The sequence below is a fragment of the Drosophila simulans genome, chromosome 2L (assembly GCF_016746395.2).
Source record: "Drosophila simulans strain w501 chromosome 2L, Prin_Dsim_3.1, whole genome shotgun sequence".
Classification (NCBI taxonomy): Eukaryota; Metazoa; Arthropoda; class Insecta; order Diptera; family Drosophilidae; genus Drosophila; species Drosophila simulans.
The window spans coordinates 586,918-607,113 of NC_052520.2; the positions used below are offsets into that span (position 1 = coordinate 586,918).

Here is a 20,196-nt window from a genome sequence, read left to right on the forward strand (position 1 = left end):
CATTTGAAACCGCCTAATCTGGAGGTTTGCAAGAGATTTTGGGGCTCAGAACCGAGTCCGCACAACAATGGAAAAGAGGAGAGGGTGTTGGGATGGCACTCGCGAAACAATCGCTGGAGGAGATCTGCTCCACCAACTGGTGAGCCGCCGAGCCGAGAGATCCCGGCCCGGCCTAATCCTGGGCGGCAGAGGCAGCTGTCGCTGGGGGCAGAGCTAGGGACTCCGAGCCAAGAGCTGGGCACCCAGGCCAGAGCTGCAGCCGAGACCCAGCCAAAAGCCATTGTTAGCTGTTAGTCTCCCGTTCGCACTCTATCGGCGCTCGGCCATCGCTCTGCCCCTCTCTTCGCGGAGGCCTCTTCGCCCGGACAAAACACTTTACGTGTGCGGCTTATCGCCACCCAATCGAAGGCAATAAATATCTTACAAATAAGCAGAATGCCTCGGAATGCCAGCAGAGCCCTTTATTTTTGAGGGGCAGGGTGAAGCGATTCTTCTAACCGATTGCTCACGTGCAGAATTGTGTGAATTCGTGAAAAATCGACGGCGGCAATTAGGGCGGGCCGTCAATAGTTTGGCAACAGTTGCAACATTTGTTGCAGTGGCAGTGGCAGCGGCAGCGGCATCACAAACAGCAGCAGTCAAAAGACTCAGGCAACAAACTTGGTCTGCACAGCGAGAAATTGGGCTTGCTTTGTGAGCTTTGAAAACATAGCTATTTAGTCTGGTAATACGAGGAGAACAAGCAAATATATCTAATGTTTCTCTCATGAAGCTTTTCTTTGGGCTTCGTCGATTTTCTGTGTATAAGTCTCTCTTGTTTTCCCTACTTGTCGGAGTCGCTCTGGATGTGCTGACATTTCAATAGCCATCAATTGACAGGTCAACGCGCATCCTCTCCAGTCTCCCATCCTCAAAGGAAATGCATGGACGAGGGAGGACTCCACAAGGGGGGCCTTTGGGAGCTGGAGCCCGCACGAGCAGGGTAAATGTTCGCTCCGGTCGAGATGTCGAATTTCTGGCGAAGCGAGATGCAAACTGCAAACTGCGACGCTTATCCGGCGACTCCATCTGCATGCCATGTGTGTGCCATGTCCACGTCCACTTCCACTGTCCGCCGCCATAATCTCGGCCAGCATCGCCGTTGGTCGTTATAATATTTCGCCGTGGCCAAAACAGAAACAAATCAGATGTCAGTTCGGGATTCTGGCCAACTTCGAACTTTTGCAGCGATCCGCGGGGCCTAATCATCAGTGACCACCATGGGCTTTTCTTTTCCCCTGCCCATCTCCTTCCATTTCCACCAGCGTTTTCCACGTAAGAGATGGCCACAGTGGATAAACTGCCCCAGCTCCTCCTGGGCAGCAGCCTATGCAACCAACTCTTGTCGCATTGTTTTCACAGCTTTGACCACTGACAATTTGTTCGATAATAATTGCCAAACCAGCTGTCTGACACATAGATTCCTCATGGGCAGCGGATCCAAGAGATTGGATGCCGCAGTTGCGGATTCCGCGAAGCCAATTTGAGGCACTAAACTGCCATGTAACTGTCTGACCCCGGAGGAAATTCTCAGGCTTGCTTGAGATAAAAATTGTGTATAAAATTCTTTTGTACACATTTAGCTTAAACCGTTTTTTTTTTTTTACTTGTGGTTAATAAATATATTGATGCATTTGGGATAATTTTTTTGCAGATTCCAAAGATCTGAGCACTCAGGATATAGGCGAGCAGAAGCAGCAGCAAATGGAGGACCAGCTGGAGGATCAGTTGAACGATTCCAGAGAACCCCAAAACAACAATAACAATATCGATGACGACGATGATGAAGACGCTGAGTTCGAGGAGCCAGAAAAGGCCAATTCCCAACAGGATCAGGATTTGGGAGAGACAGAGATGGAGCAGGACCATGATCTTCAGCAGGAGGAACAGCAGGAACTGCCTGCAAACAGCCCAAGCACTCCGCCCAGGAGTCCCAGCTCTCCCCAGCTGATTCCCAAGCTGGAACAGCCCGCCACGCCGCCCTCGGAGCCAGAAGCCTCTCCGTGCCCCTCACCCTCGCCATGTCCCACGCCCAAGTACCCCAAAGTGCGTTTGAATGCGCTCCTGGCCTCAGATCCTGCCCTTAAGCCAGATGCCAAGGAGCTGACCCTGCCCGACTCTCGTCTCCTGGCTCCTCCGCCACTCGTCAAGTCGGACACGCAAGCGCAACCGGAGGTAGCAGAGCCTCTGCTGAAACCAGCCAGATTTATGTGCCTGCCCTGTGGGATTGCATTCAGTTCGCCCTCCACTCTGGAGGCCCATCAAGCCTACTATTGCTCTCATAGAATTAAGGACACGGACGAGGCTGGCAGTGATAAGTCAGGGGCAGGAGGATCGGGAGCCACAGCTGGCGATGCAGCAGGGTTGACCGGGGGCTCCGCCGAGCCACCAGCCAAAATGGCCAGGACAGGAAAGCAATATGGCTGCACCCAGTGCTCCTACAGCGCCGATAAGAAGGTATCCCTAAATCGCCACATGCGCATGCACCAGACTTCGCCAGCAGCTCCCACACTGGCCGGCTTGCCAAGTCTGCTCCAGAACGGAATAGCGCCGCCGGGAGTTACGCCCAATCCGATGGAGGATAGCTCTAGTCAAGTGAGTAAAGTGTTGAGGTGCCAGTTGCTCCTTTAGTCGCAAGCTAATGATAAAAAAATCCCCTCCACAGCAAACCGATCGCTACTGCAGCCACTGTGATATCCGATTCAACAACATCAAAACTTATCGAGCGCACAAACAACACTACTGCAGTTCGCGGCGACCAGAGGGCCAGCTCACGCCCAAGCCAGACGCCTCTCCGGGAGCAGGTTCCGGGCCGGGTTCCGCAGCCGGATCCATAGGAGTATCTGCCCAGGCGGCTGCGCCCGGCAAGCTGAGTCCGCAGGCCAGGAACAAGACTCCGACTCCCGCAATGGTGGCCGTCGCAGCTGCTGCAGCGGCTGCCGCTGCCTCCCTTCAGGCCACGCCGCATTCGCATCCACCTTTCCTGGCACTGCCCACCCACCCGATTATAATTGTGCCCTGCTCACTGATCCGTGCAGCTAGCTTTATTCCAGGCCCACTGTAAGTTCCCAGGGAAACATCCCTAAATTAGATCCATTTGCATTTTAGGGTATTGTTGAAACAATGTATTGTATATAACATAATTACTTATTTGACTGAACTATTACATTTTTATGTGCAGACCCACGCCGAACTCGGGAATCGTGAATCCAGAAACCACCTGTTTTACCGTGGACAACGGAACGATTAAACCACTGGCCACTGCCCTAGTTGGTGCCTCCTTAGAACCCGAACGCCCTTCGGCTCCATCATCTGCTGCTGAGGCCACAGAAGCCAAGAGCAGTCCTCCGGAGCCCAAGCGAAAAGAGGCAGGGTTAACTAGGTTAGTTCCTATAAATATTTGTGATTCAACCATCAGATAAGAGTTATTATTATTACTATGGCTAATGATGAAAACCACTGAATAACACATACTCTTTTTACTATCTTCAGAGAATCTGCGCCTCTCGATCTCTCGCTGCGTCGATCGCCAATCACCCTGAATTCGCTTAGCTTGCGGCAGCGCCAACTGAGGAATGCTCTCTTAGATGTGGAGGAAGTACTCCTTGCCGGCGCAGGAACGGGCAAGGAGAACGTTGAGACTCCGAGAGGAGGTGGAAGTGTGACTCCCGAGCAGATCGTTTGCGCTCCATCCCTGCCGAGCAGTCCTTCGATGAGTCCCTCGCCCAAAAGACGAGCCATCAGTCCACGCAGTTCCGGGGCCGGTAGTGCCTCCTCCATGTCACCACCTGGTCTCAATGTGGCTGTTCCCCATCTGCTCGACATGCGCTCCATGCTACCTGCGGACTTTGGACTCTCCGAGTCGCTGTTGGCCAAAACCAACCCGGAACTGGCTCTGAAACTGGCGGCGGCAGCGGCCGCAGCTGCTGTGGCGGGCAGTAGTGGAGCAGCAGCCTTTCCGCCCTCTTCTCTTCCTGCCCAAACTAGTAGTGGGAATCCTGGCAGTGGAGGATCGGCAGGTGGTGCCCAGCAACCTCAGATCTATGTGAAAAAGGGCGTGTCCAAGTGCATGGAGTGCAATATTGTGTTCTGCAAGTATGAGAACTACTTGGCACACAAGCAGCATTATTGCTCGGCAAGAAGCCAAGAGGGTGCAAGTGAAGTGGATGTCAAGTCGGCCGTTTCACCATCCATCGCTGGAGCAGCAGGACTAGGAGCCGCAGGGGCAGAAGCTGCTTCTTCTGTGGAAACCACACCGGTGGCATATCAACAGTTGATCTGCGCCGCCTGCGGAATCAAGTACACTTCCCTGGACAACCTGCGAGCCCATCAGAACTACTATTGCCCCAAGGGAGGAGCAGCTGCTGCCCCCGCCGCGACCCCCACGGATCCCGGTCAGCTGGCCTTGCCAAAGGAGAAGTGCGGAAAGTGCAAGACATTGCATGAAATTGGTCTGCCTTGTCCACCACCCATTGCGAATCCTCTCGCAGCGCCGACAGCCAGTGCGCAACCCGCCTCCAATAGTCTGAACAAGTGTCCTGTTTGCGGGGTAGTGAGTCCCACAGCAGCACTGGCCAAGAAACACATGGAGATGCACGGAACAGTAAAGGCCTACCGCTGCAGCATCTGCCAGTACAAGGGAAACACTCTTCGCGGCATGCGCACCCACATTCGAACCCATTTCGACAAGAAGACCAGCGACGTGAACGAGGAGCTATACATGACCTGCATCTTTGAAGAGGATGTTAGCGCGCTGAGTCAGGAGCTGGTTCCTCCAACAGGGACATCTACCACAACTGGACACGATTCCATGGATCATCCCTCGCAGATGTTCAACTGTGATTACTGCAACTATGTCTCCACCTACAAGGGCAATGTGGTGCGTACTCATTTTTATTGCTACCAGACCAAAGAACTAACAATAGTTTTTTCCTCACAGCTGCGCCACATGAAGCTGATGCATCCCCATGTGGCCATCAACTCTCCCTCCATTTCCCCCGACACCAGAGATCAAGATGTGACTTCCAACCCCACTACCAACCAACACTCGAATTCCGATGGATCCAACGGTGAAGCAGCCAGGTAAGGATGCCAGCAACTTATCTAAATTCTTATTACAATATGGCTCTAACTTCTTCGTCCATAGCTTCCACATTAAATCGGAGCCTCTGGATCCACCGCCGACTGTGAATCTGGTGCACGAGAACAACAACTCGCCAATCGCCACGCCACATATTAAGGCTGAGCCAATCGAAGTCGGAGCGGATGCTGCGCCCGGCGGGCTGGTTCCGCCGATGACTTCTCCGCTGGGAAACAGCAGCAGCGTGGCTGCCGCAGCAGCTGCCGCCGCCGAGGTGATGAAGAAGTACTGCTCAACCTGTGACATATCCTTCAATTACGTGAAGACCTACCTGGCCCACAAGCAGTTCTACTGCAAAAACAAGCCCATTCGCCCCGAGGCCAGCGACAGCCCCAGTCCGAATCATCTGGGCGGAGGCGTTGCCGTGGGCCTGGGCATTGGCGGCCTGGTCGGCGGACACGGCCAGCAGAAGAACAAGGAAAACCTGCAGGAGGCGGCCATTTGAGAAAGCCAGCTGCGGTGGGAGGCGCAGCGCAAGCAGCTGGAATGGTATTACACGTGCTTCTAAGCAGCAGCCCAACCCAATCGAAACTAATCGAATCCTAGCCTCCTTTAAAATGTACACTATCCAAACCGCAACCAACAATCGACGACAGTATTCCCGGAGAATCTCCCGTCGCTGCCCTCCACTTCCAACGCCACTTGGGGACTGACTCCTTCGACTTACCGATCGATAGAAGTAGATATATACACCGTACTCCCATACATATACAGTACACCTAAAGGAATAACACATAGATACTTAGGTACATTAATTTAGGCGCATACCCATTAAGTGGGAACCATGACATATAATGCATGCCAAAGCTTACCACTTAGACAGAAATTCAATTGAGGGCGAGAAACTACAAGTTTGCAATGGTCTGCGGAGTAGGAGGCGAAGTATTCCAATGTAGATCCAATACTATAATGTAAATTACTCGCTGTTCCCCGTAAAGCGAGCAATTCTAACTGTGTAATTTAAATGAGTACATTATTTATTAAGTGTGTGCGACAATAAAAATAATTAATTTATTCAATATGAAATATAGTGAAATTAGTAACTAAAGGACTTTTAAAGTCAAATCTAAAAAATTTAAATTCAACGGAAGGTTTGAGTGCTGCCAGGTCAGCGAAAAATGGTATGTCGACATAGTTGCCAGATGGACTAAAATATGATCAGCAATCGGGCATATTACCGGATCAATAGAAAAATATTGTGGCATCCCTAATAAAATAACCGTTAGATTAGACCAGGCAACAAAGAGATCAGCTGATCGTTGGAAGCCTACTAGAAGTTCTGTTCGCCTGGTACTCAGAATAGAGCATGCCCATCAAAACCGAGTATTTGAAATCCTGACGGTGGATTTAAAAACACCTTCTTCACGCTTATGCTCCCCTGGTAATTCAGTTCGAAAAATATAAGAGCATCCTCGGAAAAATAATAAATTTAGCTGTCAGTATGCCGGTTTCCACAAACTGAAGTACCAGGCGAACATAAATCTCAGAAGATGTCTTAAATGGGTAATTTTCAATATGGCGGTCTCGTTGGAAGTGAACCGTTAGCTGGAAGCCACAAGAAGCTAATGCTACCAGATCGGCCAAAAAATAATTCATAGTAATGTTTGCGGACTTGCCAGATCAGCTGAAAATGTTGGAAAATGTGACCAGCTTCATGTATCTAAAAAATGCAATAAAATATAAAAGTAAAACTGGAGTGAGCGAGTTTTTAAATAAAATAGTTACGGATTAACAAATAGTCGTTTTACCTAAGTAATAAGCACAAAGAAAGAACTTTATATGCGCCCGTAATTCGAGCAATAAGCATTTAACAGCTGCATAGCTGTGCCGACCAACAAGTTCTCGACCGACATATGTAGGGAAAACCTTTCCGCTTTAAAATGCATAAGCTTTTACAACTAATACATTTTTATTGAAATTACATAGGTTTGTACGTAGTACTTGCGGTACAAAATAGCCCATAGAATAATCGGCACCTGCACCCAGAATGGAAGCTGCAAGCTGAGCGTCGAATTCTGGGTGCCACGTGGCCACTTTGGGCCCCATCGAAATAGGAGGACTTATTTGTATTTATTCAGATAGTACACGCTGGTAATTAAGCAAGTGCAGAACATTAAAAAATTAGATGCTTCGGGCCGCGGGGGCTATCCAAAATTAGTCGATTCTTTAAAAGTAAGTAGATGTGGAGAGCATTCCAAACAAACGCTTACCGGCTAAATGTGTGTATTTGTTAATGTCTATGTGGTAAAGGTGGCTGGAGCCCGACTACTCGGTGGCCGCCATGGCGCGGGCCTGGGCACGCACGCGCTTCTCGTACTCCAGTCGGTTCTGGCAGTAGATGGTGTAGGCCTCCGCCTGGGCCGGGTCCTTGATGTTCGGCTCGTTGAGGAGGTCCTGGATGCCCAGCAGGATTTGCTTGATGGTGATGGCGGGGCGCCAGTCCTTCTCCTCGTCCAGCAGCGACAGGCAGACGGTGCCCGAGGGATAGACGTTCGGGTGGAACAGCGGCGGCTCGAACTTGCACTTGGGCGGCGAGGTGGGGTAGTCGTCCTTGAAGATCATGCGCAGCTTGTAGAGCCCGCCCTCCCAGGGGGTGGACTTCTTGCCGGGAATGGCGCACTCCCAGATCATCAGGTTGAGGGTGCCGTCGGGGTTCTTGGCGGGTCGCGCGACGAACCCGAAGGGGTGATCCTTCCGCCAGGCCTTGCGCTCCTCCCCCAACCGTGTAATAGCAATGCCGGACATGGTCGCTGCTTGCTCGCGTCTCTACTGCCGACCGAACGTGTCCTCGAGTCCTGGATTTCTGCTAGCAGTCCCACTTGTCCCTTTTTGCACGCGCGTCTGTCTGCGAATGTGTGTGTGTGGGTAAGTGGCCTGCGAGGGGCTTTGTCGCCTTATGGCGCGCTAATTGCGAGGGCACCTACCTCTCTGTTCGTCCTTGCGTCTCAAGTGGCTCCAAGCGAATTAGTTATATGCAATCGCTGGGGGAACTCGCACTTTTCGCAATTTTTACCGCAATTTTTCAGGAATGAACGCTTGTGGTCGCTAAACGTATCACTTTTTCATCACAAAGGGTCTCACTATTCGGTTATCGATAGTAAATGTGGCCGTGTATGAACAGTGGTATTAAAATACTGAATTTTTCAAAGTACCTTTGCACTGTGGTCCAGAATTCGATTTTTTTGGCATAAAGTCTAAAAATTGAGCTACAGACTTGAAACTTTGTACATTTTGTTGTTAAATCACAAATAGTTTGCACAGAAAATTTGAAGTCTGTGCGACCACGCCCTCTCTTGCCTCCCATATTAACTACTGGTATGGCTCAGGAATCAACGAAATATCATTTTTTTTTTTTTTTTTTTTTAAAGTCGTGTATATTGTTGTTTTAAAAATAATCCCCCTTTTCTTTTTCTAGTTCTACATTCTAAATTTCCGAATATGAATTCGAATCAGAATCAGATTGTGAATCCAATATTTTGTCTCATGGATCAGGTTTAAAATTAGACTGTATTTCCAAAAGACTTATTACTGTCTTCGGAAGTGGTTTTTCCTATTTTTTCTCTCTCGTTCTTTTAAACTAATTGTTGATAATAGTGGGTCCGAATTATCAATCGCTCTGTGGAAAATATCACTCATCCTATTGATCCGAATATCTTTTTTTGCATGTGATAGTCGGTCCCTTTTGTAAAGCTTATTCCGGGCTTCACTCGTATTTTCAGTTTCCTTTTTAATCTTTCTCCTTCATTTTGGTAAGATAAGTTTCGGCGTCCCATTTGCTTCGGTGTCGTGGAGTTTTCAAAATCTCTAACAAGAATTGTTATCTTTGACGCCATCCACTTGGTATGTTTGGAAATAAATCGGTCTAGTTATCTGTTACACTCGGGCAGTTTTTTTTTAATAAATAATTCAAAATTTACTATTTTTTTGTCAATATCTTCTGTCTGTTTCGATTCCTGATTATTGTTGTTGATTGCGGAATAAACGTAATCTGAAACATAACTTATTTGCCTATTGTTACGCCTCCAAATGTCCAGGAGGTCGCTATGTCTGAACTCAAAATTGACTATATAAAATCAAATTTTTAAGAAAACGAGCAAAAATGGGCAAAAGATATTACTTTACCGTGAAAGACAATAGTTAAAGGTACAAACTGACGTTTTTAACTTTTGTCAGAAATTGTCAGAAAATTAGTTATACTCCACGAAACACAGGGGACACGTTAGAATTTTCTGTTAAAATACACATAAATTGGATGTCACACAATATAAAAACAGTACAACTATACATATATTACCTACATAAGTTAAAAACATCATACCTTGGCATTTATTTTCCATATTTTACTATAATTTTTGGATGCGTATTAACGATCATACCACATGCAAAAGTAAGCAAGTAATTTTTCGGAAATTGCATTCTCTCAATCAGCTTTTTAACACTTCAACTTTAAAAGCTCATAAAACGATTTAGTGAAGCTTTCGGTCAATTTTGTTTTTTGTTTTTATTTATATGATCAATTTTCTATTAGAAAATAATTGCTAGAGGACGATATATTGACATAAAAATTTAGACTTTATGCCAAAAAAAACGAATTCTGGACCATAGTGCTTTGTTTGAAGTTAGAAGTTTTAAATTTCATATTTCTTTTCATTTTGGTAAGCTCAACTTAAAATGGATAAGGTGTTTTCTATTAAGCCGTTACATTCCTTAAACCCCCTACTCAATACAAACTAGCTAAATTATACGTTAGAATTAGAATTTATTCGCATTACTGTTTACACAAATTACTGCATTAGTTTTAAGAAATGCAATGTAGAATTCGTAGTCAAAATTTCACTGTTTACAAAAATTGGAATATATTTGTATCTAAACTGTTCTTAAACATATACGCTTCCTGTGCGGAGCCACAGAAATATATGAAATACATATTTAAAATTGATTGCGTTAAAAAAGTCGAGAGAACATTTTCTACAATTGTAACCTAACCGAACTAAATAAGATTGTTGTGCCTGGCCAAGGAACGTACATAACTAACTCAGTAAGTGAATCGTCTTTTGTAGCGGTGTTAGTCCGTATGGGCTATGGACTGTGGTAGATGGAGAAGCCATATCGGAACGAAAGGAAGCTTGGCTAGCTGCAGAAGACATTTACGATGGAACGAGTGGGGAGCGCCTCCCGGCTCTACTTGCCCTTCTTGGACTCCTTCTTTTTGCTGCCGGATGAGCTGGTGCCCTCGTCCTTCTCCTTCTTCTCCTTCTTTTCGGGCTTCTCCTCGGGATGATCTTCATAGCTGCAGAGGGGGCAAAAACGAGTTAGTTTCAATTCGAGCGCCCAGCGCAGTCCACACTTACGCAAAGAGCACCTTTAGCTCGCCACGAATGAGGGCCACCAGGAGGGGAGTGCCCATGCAGGCTGGCACCAGGTAGAGCAGGGCCGGCTGCGCGTGCTTGAACACATGCATCACAAAGATGGTGGCCAGCAGGCCCAGGAAGTAGGCGATCAGCGTGGAGTAGAAGTAGATGCGCGTCTTGCGCTTCTTGCTGTCGTCGAAGCGCAGCAGCAGGGCGATGAAGATGCCAGGAATGACGATGTCGCCCAGTCCCAGCATGGCGAAGTTCGAGGCGTTCAGGCCGTTCTCGATCAGGTCCTGGGGGAACACTAGCTTGATGGGCGCCTCGAAGCTCTTGGCCACGGTGACCATCACGTTGGTGCCGAATACCCAGAAGATGTCGTAGAAGAACAGGCCGCTCAGCAAGATGACGCCCGTGACGAAGTTGTTCAGGTGCAGCATCTCCACGCCGTTGATAGCGAAGGCCAGGCCGAACAGGTTGTTCGCGATCCAGTGCTTCTTGAGCAGGTACCACACTCCGATCACCGAGGAGATCACCAGGCAGACAATGTCGTGCGTGGAGAACTTGTAGTTCACGATGTCCTCCTTGTGCTTGCCCTCGCCCTTGGTGAACAGGATGTGAAAGGGGACCTTGGGCACGGCGGCGGGCATCAGCGAGTTGATCACCGGACTGAGCAGGTGCGCCAGAGCAATCACTCCCAGCACGAAGAAGTAGCCGGTGAGCAGGTAGTTGATGTGCACCTTCTGGAAGATCTTGAAGAACAGGTACAGACCGAAGAGGGCTGCCGACGCGATCAACGGGAAGTACATGGCGTCCTTCTTGGTCATCGTGTCCGCCTTCTCGCCCGTGGACTGCAGGGAGTGGGAATTGCGGGAAACATGTTAATCCAGCTTGGGGGTCGAGTCTGCTCCACCTACCTTTTTCAGCTTGTGCAGCTTCACGGAGCGGATGGAGCCGAAGATGATGGGCAGCATGGCCATCACCACCAGGCTGCTGTAGGCCACCGCCATGCCCTCCGGAGTCGAGGGCTTCTTCTCGGCCGGCGCCGACTCGTTCTTCGGTGTGTTCACATTCTCGATGATGCCCTTGAGCACCTCCTTAACGGTTCCGATTACTTCCTCCGCCATGCTGTGGTGTCCAATCCAATCCGTTTCTGAAAATCGCCGGCTTGCGGGGGTGAATAGCGAAATGACACGCAGCAGCACACGTCAACAATCTCCGTTATCGGTATCGCTGGTCATCGTCTGGGCCTATCGGATGCCCCGCAATATACCGACAATATACCACCCTCTGTAGGGTAGGGTCGCACTGTCACCAATGAGAATATACCAAGCTTACCAAAAATATACCAAAACGGTTGAGATTCAAAAGTGAGAAGTCTAATTTGAAATTAGAGAATCCCGAATTTATTTTGTGAAAACCTGCAAGCTTATCAAGCTAATTGTTTAGTTCAGCAGTTCTCCTCCACCTCCCCGAAGCCAGTACATGTGAGCACTGCTCCCACACAAAACCCAAATATGTGGGCTGCTGCTTTATCTGCTGCGTCGGCAGAGGAACGCCGAGATATCGGAGGAGCCTCGGCCATGTGCCAAGCCGCAAGCCGAGCTCAGTTCCCATTCAGATTCCGAGAGCACAGCACCGTACATCCGAAACAAAGCCGCACTGAACAATGACGACGACCAAGATAAAGGCACCAGTTTCCGGTCCTGGACTGCCACTACTGCTGCAAATGCTAATGGGGATGCTTCTTATGGGGCTGACTTCCGTGCCAGGCGCCACTGGTAAGTGTTTACGGCTCCGGAGTTGCATAAGCCGCCGATAAGTGCGATCTCGAATCCCCTCCAGCCACCCCGGACCCCAAGAACGCCAATGTCAAGGCCCTGGATCGCCTCCACGCCGGGCTGTTCACGAACTACGACAGCGATGTGCAGCCGGTATTCCAAGGAGCCCCCACGAACGTGTCCCTGGGAATGGTGGTCACCTACGTAGACATCGACGAGTTGAACGGCAAGATGACCACCCACTGCTGGCTGAATCTCGTAAGTCCAGTGTCCACTCCTCTCCTTCGTCTCGAGTAGCTGAGAAACCAGATAAGTTCCGAGTTCCCTCAAGTTCACAACTCTGATAAGTCATTTTGGAAAGCGTTATCTGAACTGAAGTGTTGTTGTTTTTTATTTTTGAGAGTACTATAAAGCCAATAAGTGTAGTGCAGTTATGATTCCATATCAAATACTAGTATGCATATTTTCCATCGCCCCAAATCTGAATATCCAATCAACTAACCAGAAGCAAACGTGGTTTTCTAGCGATGGAGAGATGAGGAGCGCGTGTGGCAACCGTCACAATATGACAACATCACGGAGATCACTTTGAAGTCCAGCGAGGTCTGGACCCCCCAAATCACACTCTTCAACGGCGACGAGGGCGGCCTGATGGCCGAAACCCAGGTGACCCTCAGCCACGATGGCCACTTACGGTGGATGCCTCCAGCCGTGTACACGGCCTACTGCGAACTCAACATGCTCAACTGGCCCCACGACAAGCAGAGCTGCAAGCTGAAGATCGGCTCCTGGGGCCTGAAGGTCGTCCTGCCGGAGAACGGCACGGCGGGGGGGGAGTCCCTTGACCACGACGACCTGGTTCAGTCACCGGAGTGGGAGATCGTGGACTCGGGAGCGCAGTTTGTCAGTCAGGACTACTACGGCTACATGGAGTACACTATGACGTCCCAGCGGCGCTCCTCGATGTACACGGCTGTCATCTACACACCCGCGTCCTGCATCGTCATCCTGGCCCTCTCAGCCTTCTGGCTGCCTCCCCACATGGGCGGCGAGAAGATCATGATCAACGGCCTGCTCATCATCGTGATCGCCGCCTTCCTCATGTACTTCGCCCAGCTCCTGCCAGTGCTGTCCAACAATACTCCACTTGTGGGTGAGTGCTCCCCATTGCCATTTCACCAGTTCAGTTCTGAAAACTAAGTGCTTAATACCCAAACACCGCAGAATATTGCTGAACTTACCGACCACTTACCGAGCATCCCTATAATTGCAGTGATCTTCTACAGCACCAGCCTGCTGTATCTGAGCGTCTCCACCATCATCGAGGTCCTAGTCCTCTACATGGCCACTGGCAAGCACAAGAGGCGCCTGCCGGAGGCGCTGAGGAAGCTGCTGCACGGGCACCTGGGCACCTGGCTGCTGCTCTCGCTGTTCAGCACCACCGGCGAGTCGCAGGCGGAGAAGACCAAGGAGATGGACGAGCACCCGTACGAGGAGGCGGACGAGGAGGAGTCCAGTCCGCTGGGCATCAACCACACCGAGGTGCCGGGCGCCAAGGCCAACCAGTTCGACTGGGCGCTGCTGGCCACCGCCGTGGACCGCATTTCCTTCGTGGCCTTCAGCCTGGCCTTCCTCATCCTGGCCATCAGGTGCTCGGTGTAGGGGTGCTCGCGACTTAACGCCACACCCCAATCAATCTCATTTTCCAGGGCCACCAAGCCAGTGACCACTCTAAACTAGCTTTGCATTTGCGATTTCATGTATTTACTGTGTGTGCGAACTTAGAATTATTTAATGATGAGACCTCGTATGGAATAAAGGACCTCTGCCGAATGTCTGCTTACAACTAGAAGCGAAGGATAACAGGCTAAGTAACAAATTGGCTCTCGTTTCCGAGTATTGCTCTGCGATGCTCCGGGCTATCACAATTCCTCAATTAACCCAAAGTAGCTGGAATTACACAAAATGACCTTTTTACGGCCGAGGCTCTGACCCCCAATGGCTGGCTGGGTGGCTGGGATGCAGGGTGGCTCTCCGCTCTCTGCTGCGCAGTGGGTGGTCCTGCGCATCCTCTTGCCCCATCGGAACTTACAACCCCGGCGACAAATTGGGGTTGCGGCGTGCTCAGTTGAATGCATTTGTGGTGGGAGTGACCGGGCCCTGGTCGTAGTTACCCGCAGAAGATGAGGACGTCCTGGCCGGGTCTACGCCGGCTGTCCCACCTTGGAATGGAGCAGTGAAATTCGAAGTGGAGGCGGAGGAGGAGGCGGGCGCCTGGCCGGGCGAGGCCTGCGAAGAGGCCGTCGAGGACGAGGGGAATCCCAGGCTGGAGCTGTTCGAGGCGGGCGACGAGTGGTGCGGGTGCAGGAAGTGGGGCTGCCCCAGCTGATGGTGCGGATGCGAGTGCTGTGGGTGGTGGTGCAGTGGCGGCGGGTGGCGGCCCAACTGCATCGCACCGCCGGCGTGGTGGTTGTAGGAACCCAGCATACTGGAGGCCGGATCTCCTCCCTGCGCCTGAGCCTGGCAGGCGGCCATCAGGCCGTGGAAGTCGAACTTGTAGGCATATCGCTTTCCGTGCACCTTGGTCATAATGTTCTTGTCGTAGTAGTACCTGCGAACAGAAAATGCACAAGCTTACAAACTTGCTTCACATGCAAATCGTGGAGCTGAATGTGTGTCTGGAGTCGAGAGTACCCACCTGAGAGCCCGGCTCAGCTTGTCGTAGTTCATGTTCGGCTTGGCCTTGCGCTCGCCCCACCGCCTGGCCACCTCGTCCGGGTCGATGAGCCGGAACTCGCCCGATTGGCCCTCCCAGCTGATGGCGTTCGCGTTGGACGAATCAGCGAGCAGCTCCAGCAGAAACTGCCACAGCTGGATCTGGCCCCCCGAGCCCTGGGCAACCAATCGGTGCGAGGCAGCGTTCAGCAGCTGGTACGGATCTGAAAGAGAGAGAGGCGGCGGACGGGGCATTAGTGGCGAATACTCGGAAACCCCTGCAAAAACAGATACAGATACAGATACATGTGCAGATACAGATACAGATACTTGGCCGAAGAGATGCCAAGATGCGAGGGCGGGGAGAGCGAGCGAGAGGAGAGCATCGCGAACGAAACGCCAGCCCAGCCAAACGAGATTTCTGGCGGGGAGCCGCGACGTGGCAAGAGTGCCAAGTGGAGCTGAATGCCATAAGCCAGCGCGGATTCACAGAAAGTCAACCGCAAACGGGCATAAATCCTGGATCTCACGATGCACACGAAGAAAACGGGTACCAGTTGAAATATTATATTGGAATTCAAATGCTATGGTTTATGTTTATATCCTATATATATGTATATATTTATCTTAAAATGTGAGAAAAGTTTACCTAAACACGAATTCAGTAACTGCAATCACGAACTTAAAAGTTCAAGATATTTGATTTGCATATGTATAAACTGAAGAGTGGCATGCATCTCTAGGGCGCAGACTAGATACATTTTCCTGTTTACTGGCCATGGGGACATTCCCACATCCCGAGGTCTCTGCACCTTCACAGGGGAAATCCCTGGTCAAAGTGCCGCCGCACCAGCACGAGAGCACGAAGCCATAGCCAAGGTGACTCATCCGCCGATCGAGCAACGCGGCGGCTAAAAGACACAGTTCCCACTTCTAGACAATGTCAGACCGTTGGACCCACCATCCCGTGCCGTTCGTTCATTCATATTTCTAGGGGCCCCGCCACCGCTCGCCGGAAATGCCAGAGATCGAGTGGCTGCCATTGAGCAATCTCCTCATGCCGCTCATTCACACACGCCTCTTCGCCTGGCGGCTGGCATTTGCCCAGCGGAAATTCCTATGAATTTCGGCGCTCTTACCATTGAAGATCATCGAGGTGTGCGGATGCTGGTGGTGCTGGTGGTGGTGGTGGTAGTGGTGGTGCACGGCGCCGTGGTGCGGATGGGGGTGCTGCCCAACTGGCGGGGCCGGCTGCATCCGGAGGCCAAAGCGCCGGTTGAAGTCCTCCGAGAGGCGCCACATGACGCCCACGTCCACGCTGACGCTCATGGTCGCAAAAGTCTTATCCGCAAAAGTATTTTTCAGAAATTGCAAGTACGTCTGTTTCACTGAACTATTTCCGTTCTAAACTTTAGTAAATATCTTCGATCAAGGACTTATGAAAAGTCACATTAGTATTTTGATTATTTCTTAGAATAATCAAACGCATTTATTGGCACCGTCTTTATATTTGGTTAGCAAGTTTAGGTTTGCTTCAAATGCTGCGTTGAATTGACCTTTGACCCGATTGGATTGTTCTATGACCATCAATGGTGGTCTGTGCCGGGAGCGCGTCAACCGTTTAGGACGAGAGCCATTCGCCGACTGAAACTTTAGCCAGAAGCTCTGGCCGGATTTCGCTCCTTAGCGCCGGACGGATGCCTGGCATCTGGCATCTTGGATGGGAGCATGGGCATCCGCGAAGCAGGCGAAGCTCCGGGCACGATTACGGCTCACCTGCGCAGCTGGTGGTAAATGCCGCTTCGGCATTTGCCAGCGAAGTCGCAAAGTCAGAGGCCACGTGCAGCCACTCAACCACCACCCACCCCTTTGCACACGATAAGCAACTTGTTCCTTTGCAGCATATCGACTGCTGCATACCCAGTGCGAGTGGATATTTATAAGGGGACAGGGGCATCCGATGGATGATGGAAGCAGAAAAGTATTCTGTTTGCGTGGGAAAGTACATATATCCGAGTTCTTGGAAAATCATATGACTAATGGTTTCATTGACGCGTTCTTCAAGGTACGTACTACTGTCGGCTGTGGAATTGTGAACAGGGAATAGCTTTGATCCATCTTGTACCCTGTAAAGGGGGCGGTGACTCAGACATGGGAGCCACAACCGTAGCCCACAACAAATGTAATCTGCGTGACGGCGACGACGCGTAATCCTGGTTGGCATAAAAAACAAATCAATTAAATCGACGTCGCCTGCTCCCGGGATCAAGGCATGTATGTGTAGTCCATGGACCACCCACCCACCAGCATATGCCAGACCCGAATCAGGGGGCTTTCCCCGCCCTGCAGCTGCTCTTCCTGCCACAGGAAGGATGCGACGAATGAATATTTTCCTGTGCCCAGAAGCTGACCACCCGAAGAGCTGTTGTCACTGACAAACCACCCAACCAAGCCACCCAAGCCACCCGACCTTCAGCAAACTTTTCCCGCCAAGCTGAAACTTGACTCGGCGACTTTTGTCGCTGGCGTGGGATTATTTTGATTTTATTATTAGATGCCACATCCTGCGAGAAATTATCATATTTACATCGTTTATTATTAAGTTCATCACTTGACGCGACCACCCACAAGGCCCAGCCACGCCCCCCGCCCACGCCCACCGCCTTTGCGTTGGCAGTCATCGCCAGTTAATAACTGGAAAAGTGTTGCATACTTTGCTGCTGTCGCGCAGAGATTTTCCCAGCGACTTACGTTAATGGAGTCTCGGAGAAAGTTGGCCAACTCGAGCGAAAGGTAATTAAAAGGGGATTTCCCGCACCTTTGGCCACTTTTCCTCCTTATCAAGACATCCGGGGAGTGTGGGAGAAACAATCAATGGAGCACATAAGTAACGGCCGTATCAGCACGAGGGCATCTTAATCAGTGGCCATTTGGCCGGCGACGGAGGCAAAAGGATTCAATTGATGCCTGACCACAAAGGAGTCGAGAGTCGGACAATCGCTCCATTGGGAATAGCACGTGAACCCAATTACCAAGCAGTTCAATCTCTGGACGCTGCAGATTTATGTGGCCCGAGATTAGCTTGGGACAGTGAGAAAAATGTGGCTCCGTTTAAGTAGTTTCACTCGATTCTGGAAGGGTTGGCCCGTTCCTAATGTTGAGCTCTTCAGGAATAGGAATTCAAATGCTCAATCATAAGTGGACCACACTAGGAGCTCAGAGAAGTGTAACCAACTTGGCTAGGACTGGAATCCCTCTTCAAATTAGCTATATCTTGGGCACTCACTTGGTTCGTCGTCGTTGAGCATCGGACTCGTCTCCCGTCCGGTGGCGTGGTATAAGCTGAGCGCAAAGTGCTTCGACAGGAGCATGCCTCCGCGCCTGGATCCTGCACAGACCCAGAAGTCCGCGCGAGACAGATCGCACAGCTCCTGGGCATCCTTGGGAAACCTGTCGATATCCGGCTCCGGGTCCAGTTTGAACTTGCGCGTCGTCCATCTCACCCAGCTGGCAATGTCCTCGGGCGTCCAAGCGTGCGGATCCACGGGCACCTCCACGGGAGAGACGCTCCGGTTGGAGTCGCTGGAGTTCCTTCGAGGAGATGGCGCCTGGTGAGGCGAAGAAGCGGCGGGCGAAGTGGGTGTCGCCAGCGGAAGGGGCACTGACAAGTTGAGGGCGGGTAATTGACTTCTTATGCTACTGCTGCTGGAGGAGGACCCGGAATCCGAGTCTGTTGAGGAATACGAGGATGCGCTCGAGTCGCTGGTGGAGCTACTGCTGCACCGCCTCCTGCGTCTTCTCCTGTTGCTGGGCACTTCCTTCTCCTTCGCTTCCAGTTTGGCCTCGTTTCCGGATCCGATGCTTTTTTGCCGGACATCCTGATGCATGGCATTAATCGGCCTCTGTTGGCACCAAACACTGTGGATCGTCTGGCTTGGGATTGGGAGTTGCTGGTGACGCTGGCGGCTATTCTGCAGAATGGCCATTAAACTGGGATGTTCCTGCTCCCACTTCGAAACTGCAGTATCAATATCAGCTGAAGACCTTTGGTAGCTTTTCAGTTTCACTTTCCTTTGACATTATTCGGTTGGCATATAGATTCATCTAATCTATAGGTTCATAGTTTGATTTTCACTATGATTTTATTATACCAACTTGATTTTTGGTAAGTACACTTTATTACACATTATTGTTTATGTTTTTGGCGCCCTTTTGCACTACTAGATTATTCACTTCACTTTGGCCCAGTTTAACCATAATATTCTGGGAATCACACTTTCGTGTTATTGCGTTTATTTGTCGCCTGCAACCGGTTGAAACGGATTTAGGATGTGGGTTCGTCTGGCTGGATGATTCACCCGAGATAGTCAGGGTATTTCACCTGCTGACCGGACAAGTGGAGTCAGCGACAGGCTTTCCACGTGCCGCAAATCGCGGAAATCTTTCGCGGAAAGTTTGCGATTGGAAACGTTTAATAACCGTTATTGCATCGACCGATTAAAGATCCGCCGATCGGGTTAAGAGTAGCGCCGTATCCCACTCCAGATCGCCGATCTTCGATCGCTCTGGCCCTGATCCGACCCACTTGGCGAGTGACGAACTAATGATCAGCACCGGCGAACTGTGATAAAGCCATGACGAAGTCGCGGCCCCCGAGCTTTGGCGCTCTCTCGCCGACTCGGCTGCCCCATGACCAACCGGCTGACTTCGAGGGGCACTGGCTGCTCGGGACCAGTTTGCCGGCGGCGTTTGCCACTCGGCTCGCGAGCTTTCGCTCTCTGCAGTGCCCACTTATCGCTCGCTGGCTAAGCAAATAACAACCTTAAGCATGACGTCGTGAAACATGCCTAGTCCGCATGAGTCACCCGTCCATTGAGCACAGCGATCGTCGATCGGCGGGAAGCCGACGGAGTTCCCCAGCCGGTGCGTGGGATACAGGGGGTGGCTCGAGGGGTGGAAGGTCGTTTGGGGGCCAACGAAAATTCATTCATTCATCGATTCCCCTCCTGTTTGGATTTGTTGTCTTGCCTTTGCCGCGTCATTCTTCTGGGAAATCGGGCATGAGTCGTTAGTTGTCTGTGGGCCATGCCATGTCTACTTGGTATATCAGTTTATATCTGCTGCGATATTTGGCAACAGGTCGCTCCCAGAATAATATCAGATATAAGAT

General features: G+C 50.6%; 5 protein-coding genes across 9 annotated transcripts in view; 2 read left to right on the forward strand and 3 right to left on the reverse strand.

Annotated features, from left to right (window-relative positions):
- Positions 1-6,205, forward strand: part of LOC6730468 (zinc finger protein ush) — a 65,703-nt gene extending 59,498 nt beyond the window's left edge. For all 3 annotated transcript variants that reach the window (XM_039290996.1, XM_039290993.2, XM_039290994.2), the window contains 6 exons: positions 1,694-2,634; positions 2,705-3,099; positions 3,221-3,421; positions 3,532-4,918; positions 4,979-5,121; positions 5,186-6,205. In XM_039290996.1, coding sequence (XP_039146930.1) covers positions 1,694-2,634; positions 2,705-3,099; positions 3,221-3,421; positions 3,532-4,918; positions 4,979-5,121; positions 5,186-5,624 — 3,506 coding nt within the window. In that variant the 3' untranslated portion in view covers positions 5,625-6,205. The remainder of the gene's footprint in view (positions 1-1,693; positions 2,635-2,704; positions 3,100-3,220; positions 3,422-3,531; positions 4,919-4,978; positions 5,122-5,185) is intronic.
- An 864-nt stretch (positions 6,206-7,069) lies between these two features.
- Positions 7,070-8,289, reverse strand: LOC6730469 (SUMO-conjugating enzyme UBC9-B). Its single transcript, XM_016179243.3, has 2 exons — positions 8,104-8,289; positions 7,070-8,024 (listed from the first exon to the last, which is right to left on the reverse strand). Exon 2 carries the CDS (start codon positions 7,922-7,924, stop codon positions 7,445-7,447), a length of 480 nt encoding a protein of 159 aa, XP_016022927.1. The 5' UTR covers positions 7,925-8,024; positions 8,104-8,289; the 3' UTR covers positions 7,070-7,444.
- A 1,629-nt stretch (positions 8,290-9,918) lies between these two features.
- On the reverse strand, positions 9,919-11,780 carry LOC6730470 (minor histocompatibility antigen H13). The gene is made up of 3 exons (XM_016179242.3): positions 11,448-11,780; positions 10,531-11,381; positions 9,919-10,469 (listed from the first exon to the last, which is right to left on the reverse strand). Exons 1-3 carry the CDS (start codon positions 11,655-11,657, stop codon positions 10,361-10,363), a joined length of 1,170 nt encoding a protein of 389 aa, XP_016022928.1. The 5' UTR covers positions 11,658-11,780; the 3' UTR covers positions 9,919-10,360.
- A 137-nt stretch (positions 11,781-11,917) lies between these two features.
- Positions 11,918-14,144, forward strand: LOC6730471 (neuronal acetylcholine receptor subunit alpha-4). Of its 2 annotated transcripts, none has more exons than XM_016179334.3 (4): positions 11,918-12,311; positions 12,376-12,569; positions 12,837-13,464; positions 13,585-14,144. In XM_016179334.3, exons 1-4 carry the CDS (start codon positions 12,200-12,202, stop codon positions 13,971-13,973), a joined length of 1,323 nt encoding a protein of 440 aa, XP_016022931.1. In that variant the 5' UTR covers positions 11,918-12,199; the 3' UTR covers positions 13,974-14,144. The 2 variants fall into 2 exon arrangements, with proteins under 2 accessions (XP_016022931.1, XP_044779858.1); XM_044923923.1 differs by lacking the exon at positions 13,585-14,144 and adding an exon at positions 13,536-13,561.
- LOC27206200 (DNA-binding protein D-ETS-6) lies at positions 14,075-20,184 on the reverse strand. Of its 2 annotated transcripts, none has more exons than XM_016169020.3 (3): positions 18,313-20,184; positions 15,010-15,250; positions 14,075-14,922 (listed from the first exon to the last, which is right to left on the reverse strand). In XM_016169020.3, exons 1-3 carry the CDS (start codon positions 19,010-19,012, stop codon positions 14,436-14,438), a joined length of 1,428 nt encoding a protein of 475 aa, XP_016022933.1. In that variant the 5' UTR covers positions 19,013-20,184; the 3' UTR covers positions 14,075-14,435. The 2 variants fall into 2 exon arrangements, with proteins under 2 accessions (XP_016022933.1, XP_016022932.1); XM_016169019.3 differs by lacking the exon at positions 18,313-20,184 and adding an exon at positions 16,166-16,902.
- Between the last annotated feature and the right edge of the window lie 12 nt (positions 20,185-20,196).

Coding starts and splice junctions, on each gene's coding strand:
- LOC27206200 (XM_016169020.3), bottom strand. CDS start 19,012: ATGGCCATTCTGCAGAATAGCCGCCAGCGTCACCAGCAACTCCCAATC. Junction 15,251..18,312: donor GCTCAACGACGACGAACCAA/GTGAGTGCCCAA, acceptor TCTCTCTTTCAG/ATCCGTACCAGCTGCTGAAC. Junction 14,923..15,009: donor AAGCTGAGCCGGGCTCTCAG/GTGGGTACTCTC, acceptor TTCTGTTCGCAG/GTACTACTACGACAAGAACA.
- LOC6730470 (XM_016179242.3), bottom strand. CDS start 11,657: ATGGCGGAGGAAGTAATCGGAACCGTTAAGGAGGTGCTCAAGGGCATC. Junction 11,382..11,447: donor AGCTGCACAAGCTGAAAAAG/GTAGGTGGAGCA, acceptor CACTCCCTGCAG/TCCACGGGCGAGAAGGCGGA. Junction 10,470..10,530: donor GAGCTAAAGGTGCTCTTTGC/GTAAGTGTGGAC, acceptor CCCCCTCTGCAG/CTATGAAGATCATCCCGAGG.
- LOC6730469 (XM_016179243.3), bottom strand. CDS start 7,924: ATGTCCGGCATTGCTATTACACGGTTGGGGGAGGAGCGCAAGGCCTGG.
- LOC6730471 (XM_016179334.3), top strand. CDS start 12,200: ATGACGACGACCAAGATAAAGGCACCAGTTTCCGGTCCTGGACTGCCA. Junction 12,312..12,375: donor TTCCGTGCCAGGCGCCACTG/GTAAGTGTTTAC, acceptor AATCCCCTCCAG/CCACCCCGGACCCCAAGAAC. Junction 13,465..13,584: donor CAACAATACTCCACTTGTGG/GTGAGTGCTCCC, acceptor CTATAATTGCAG/TGATCTTCTACAGCACCAGC.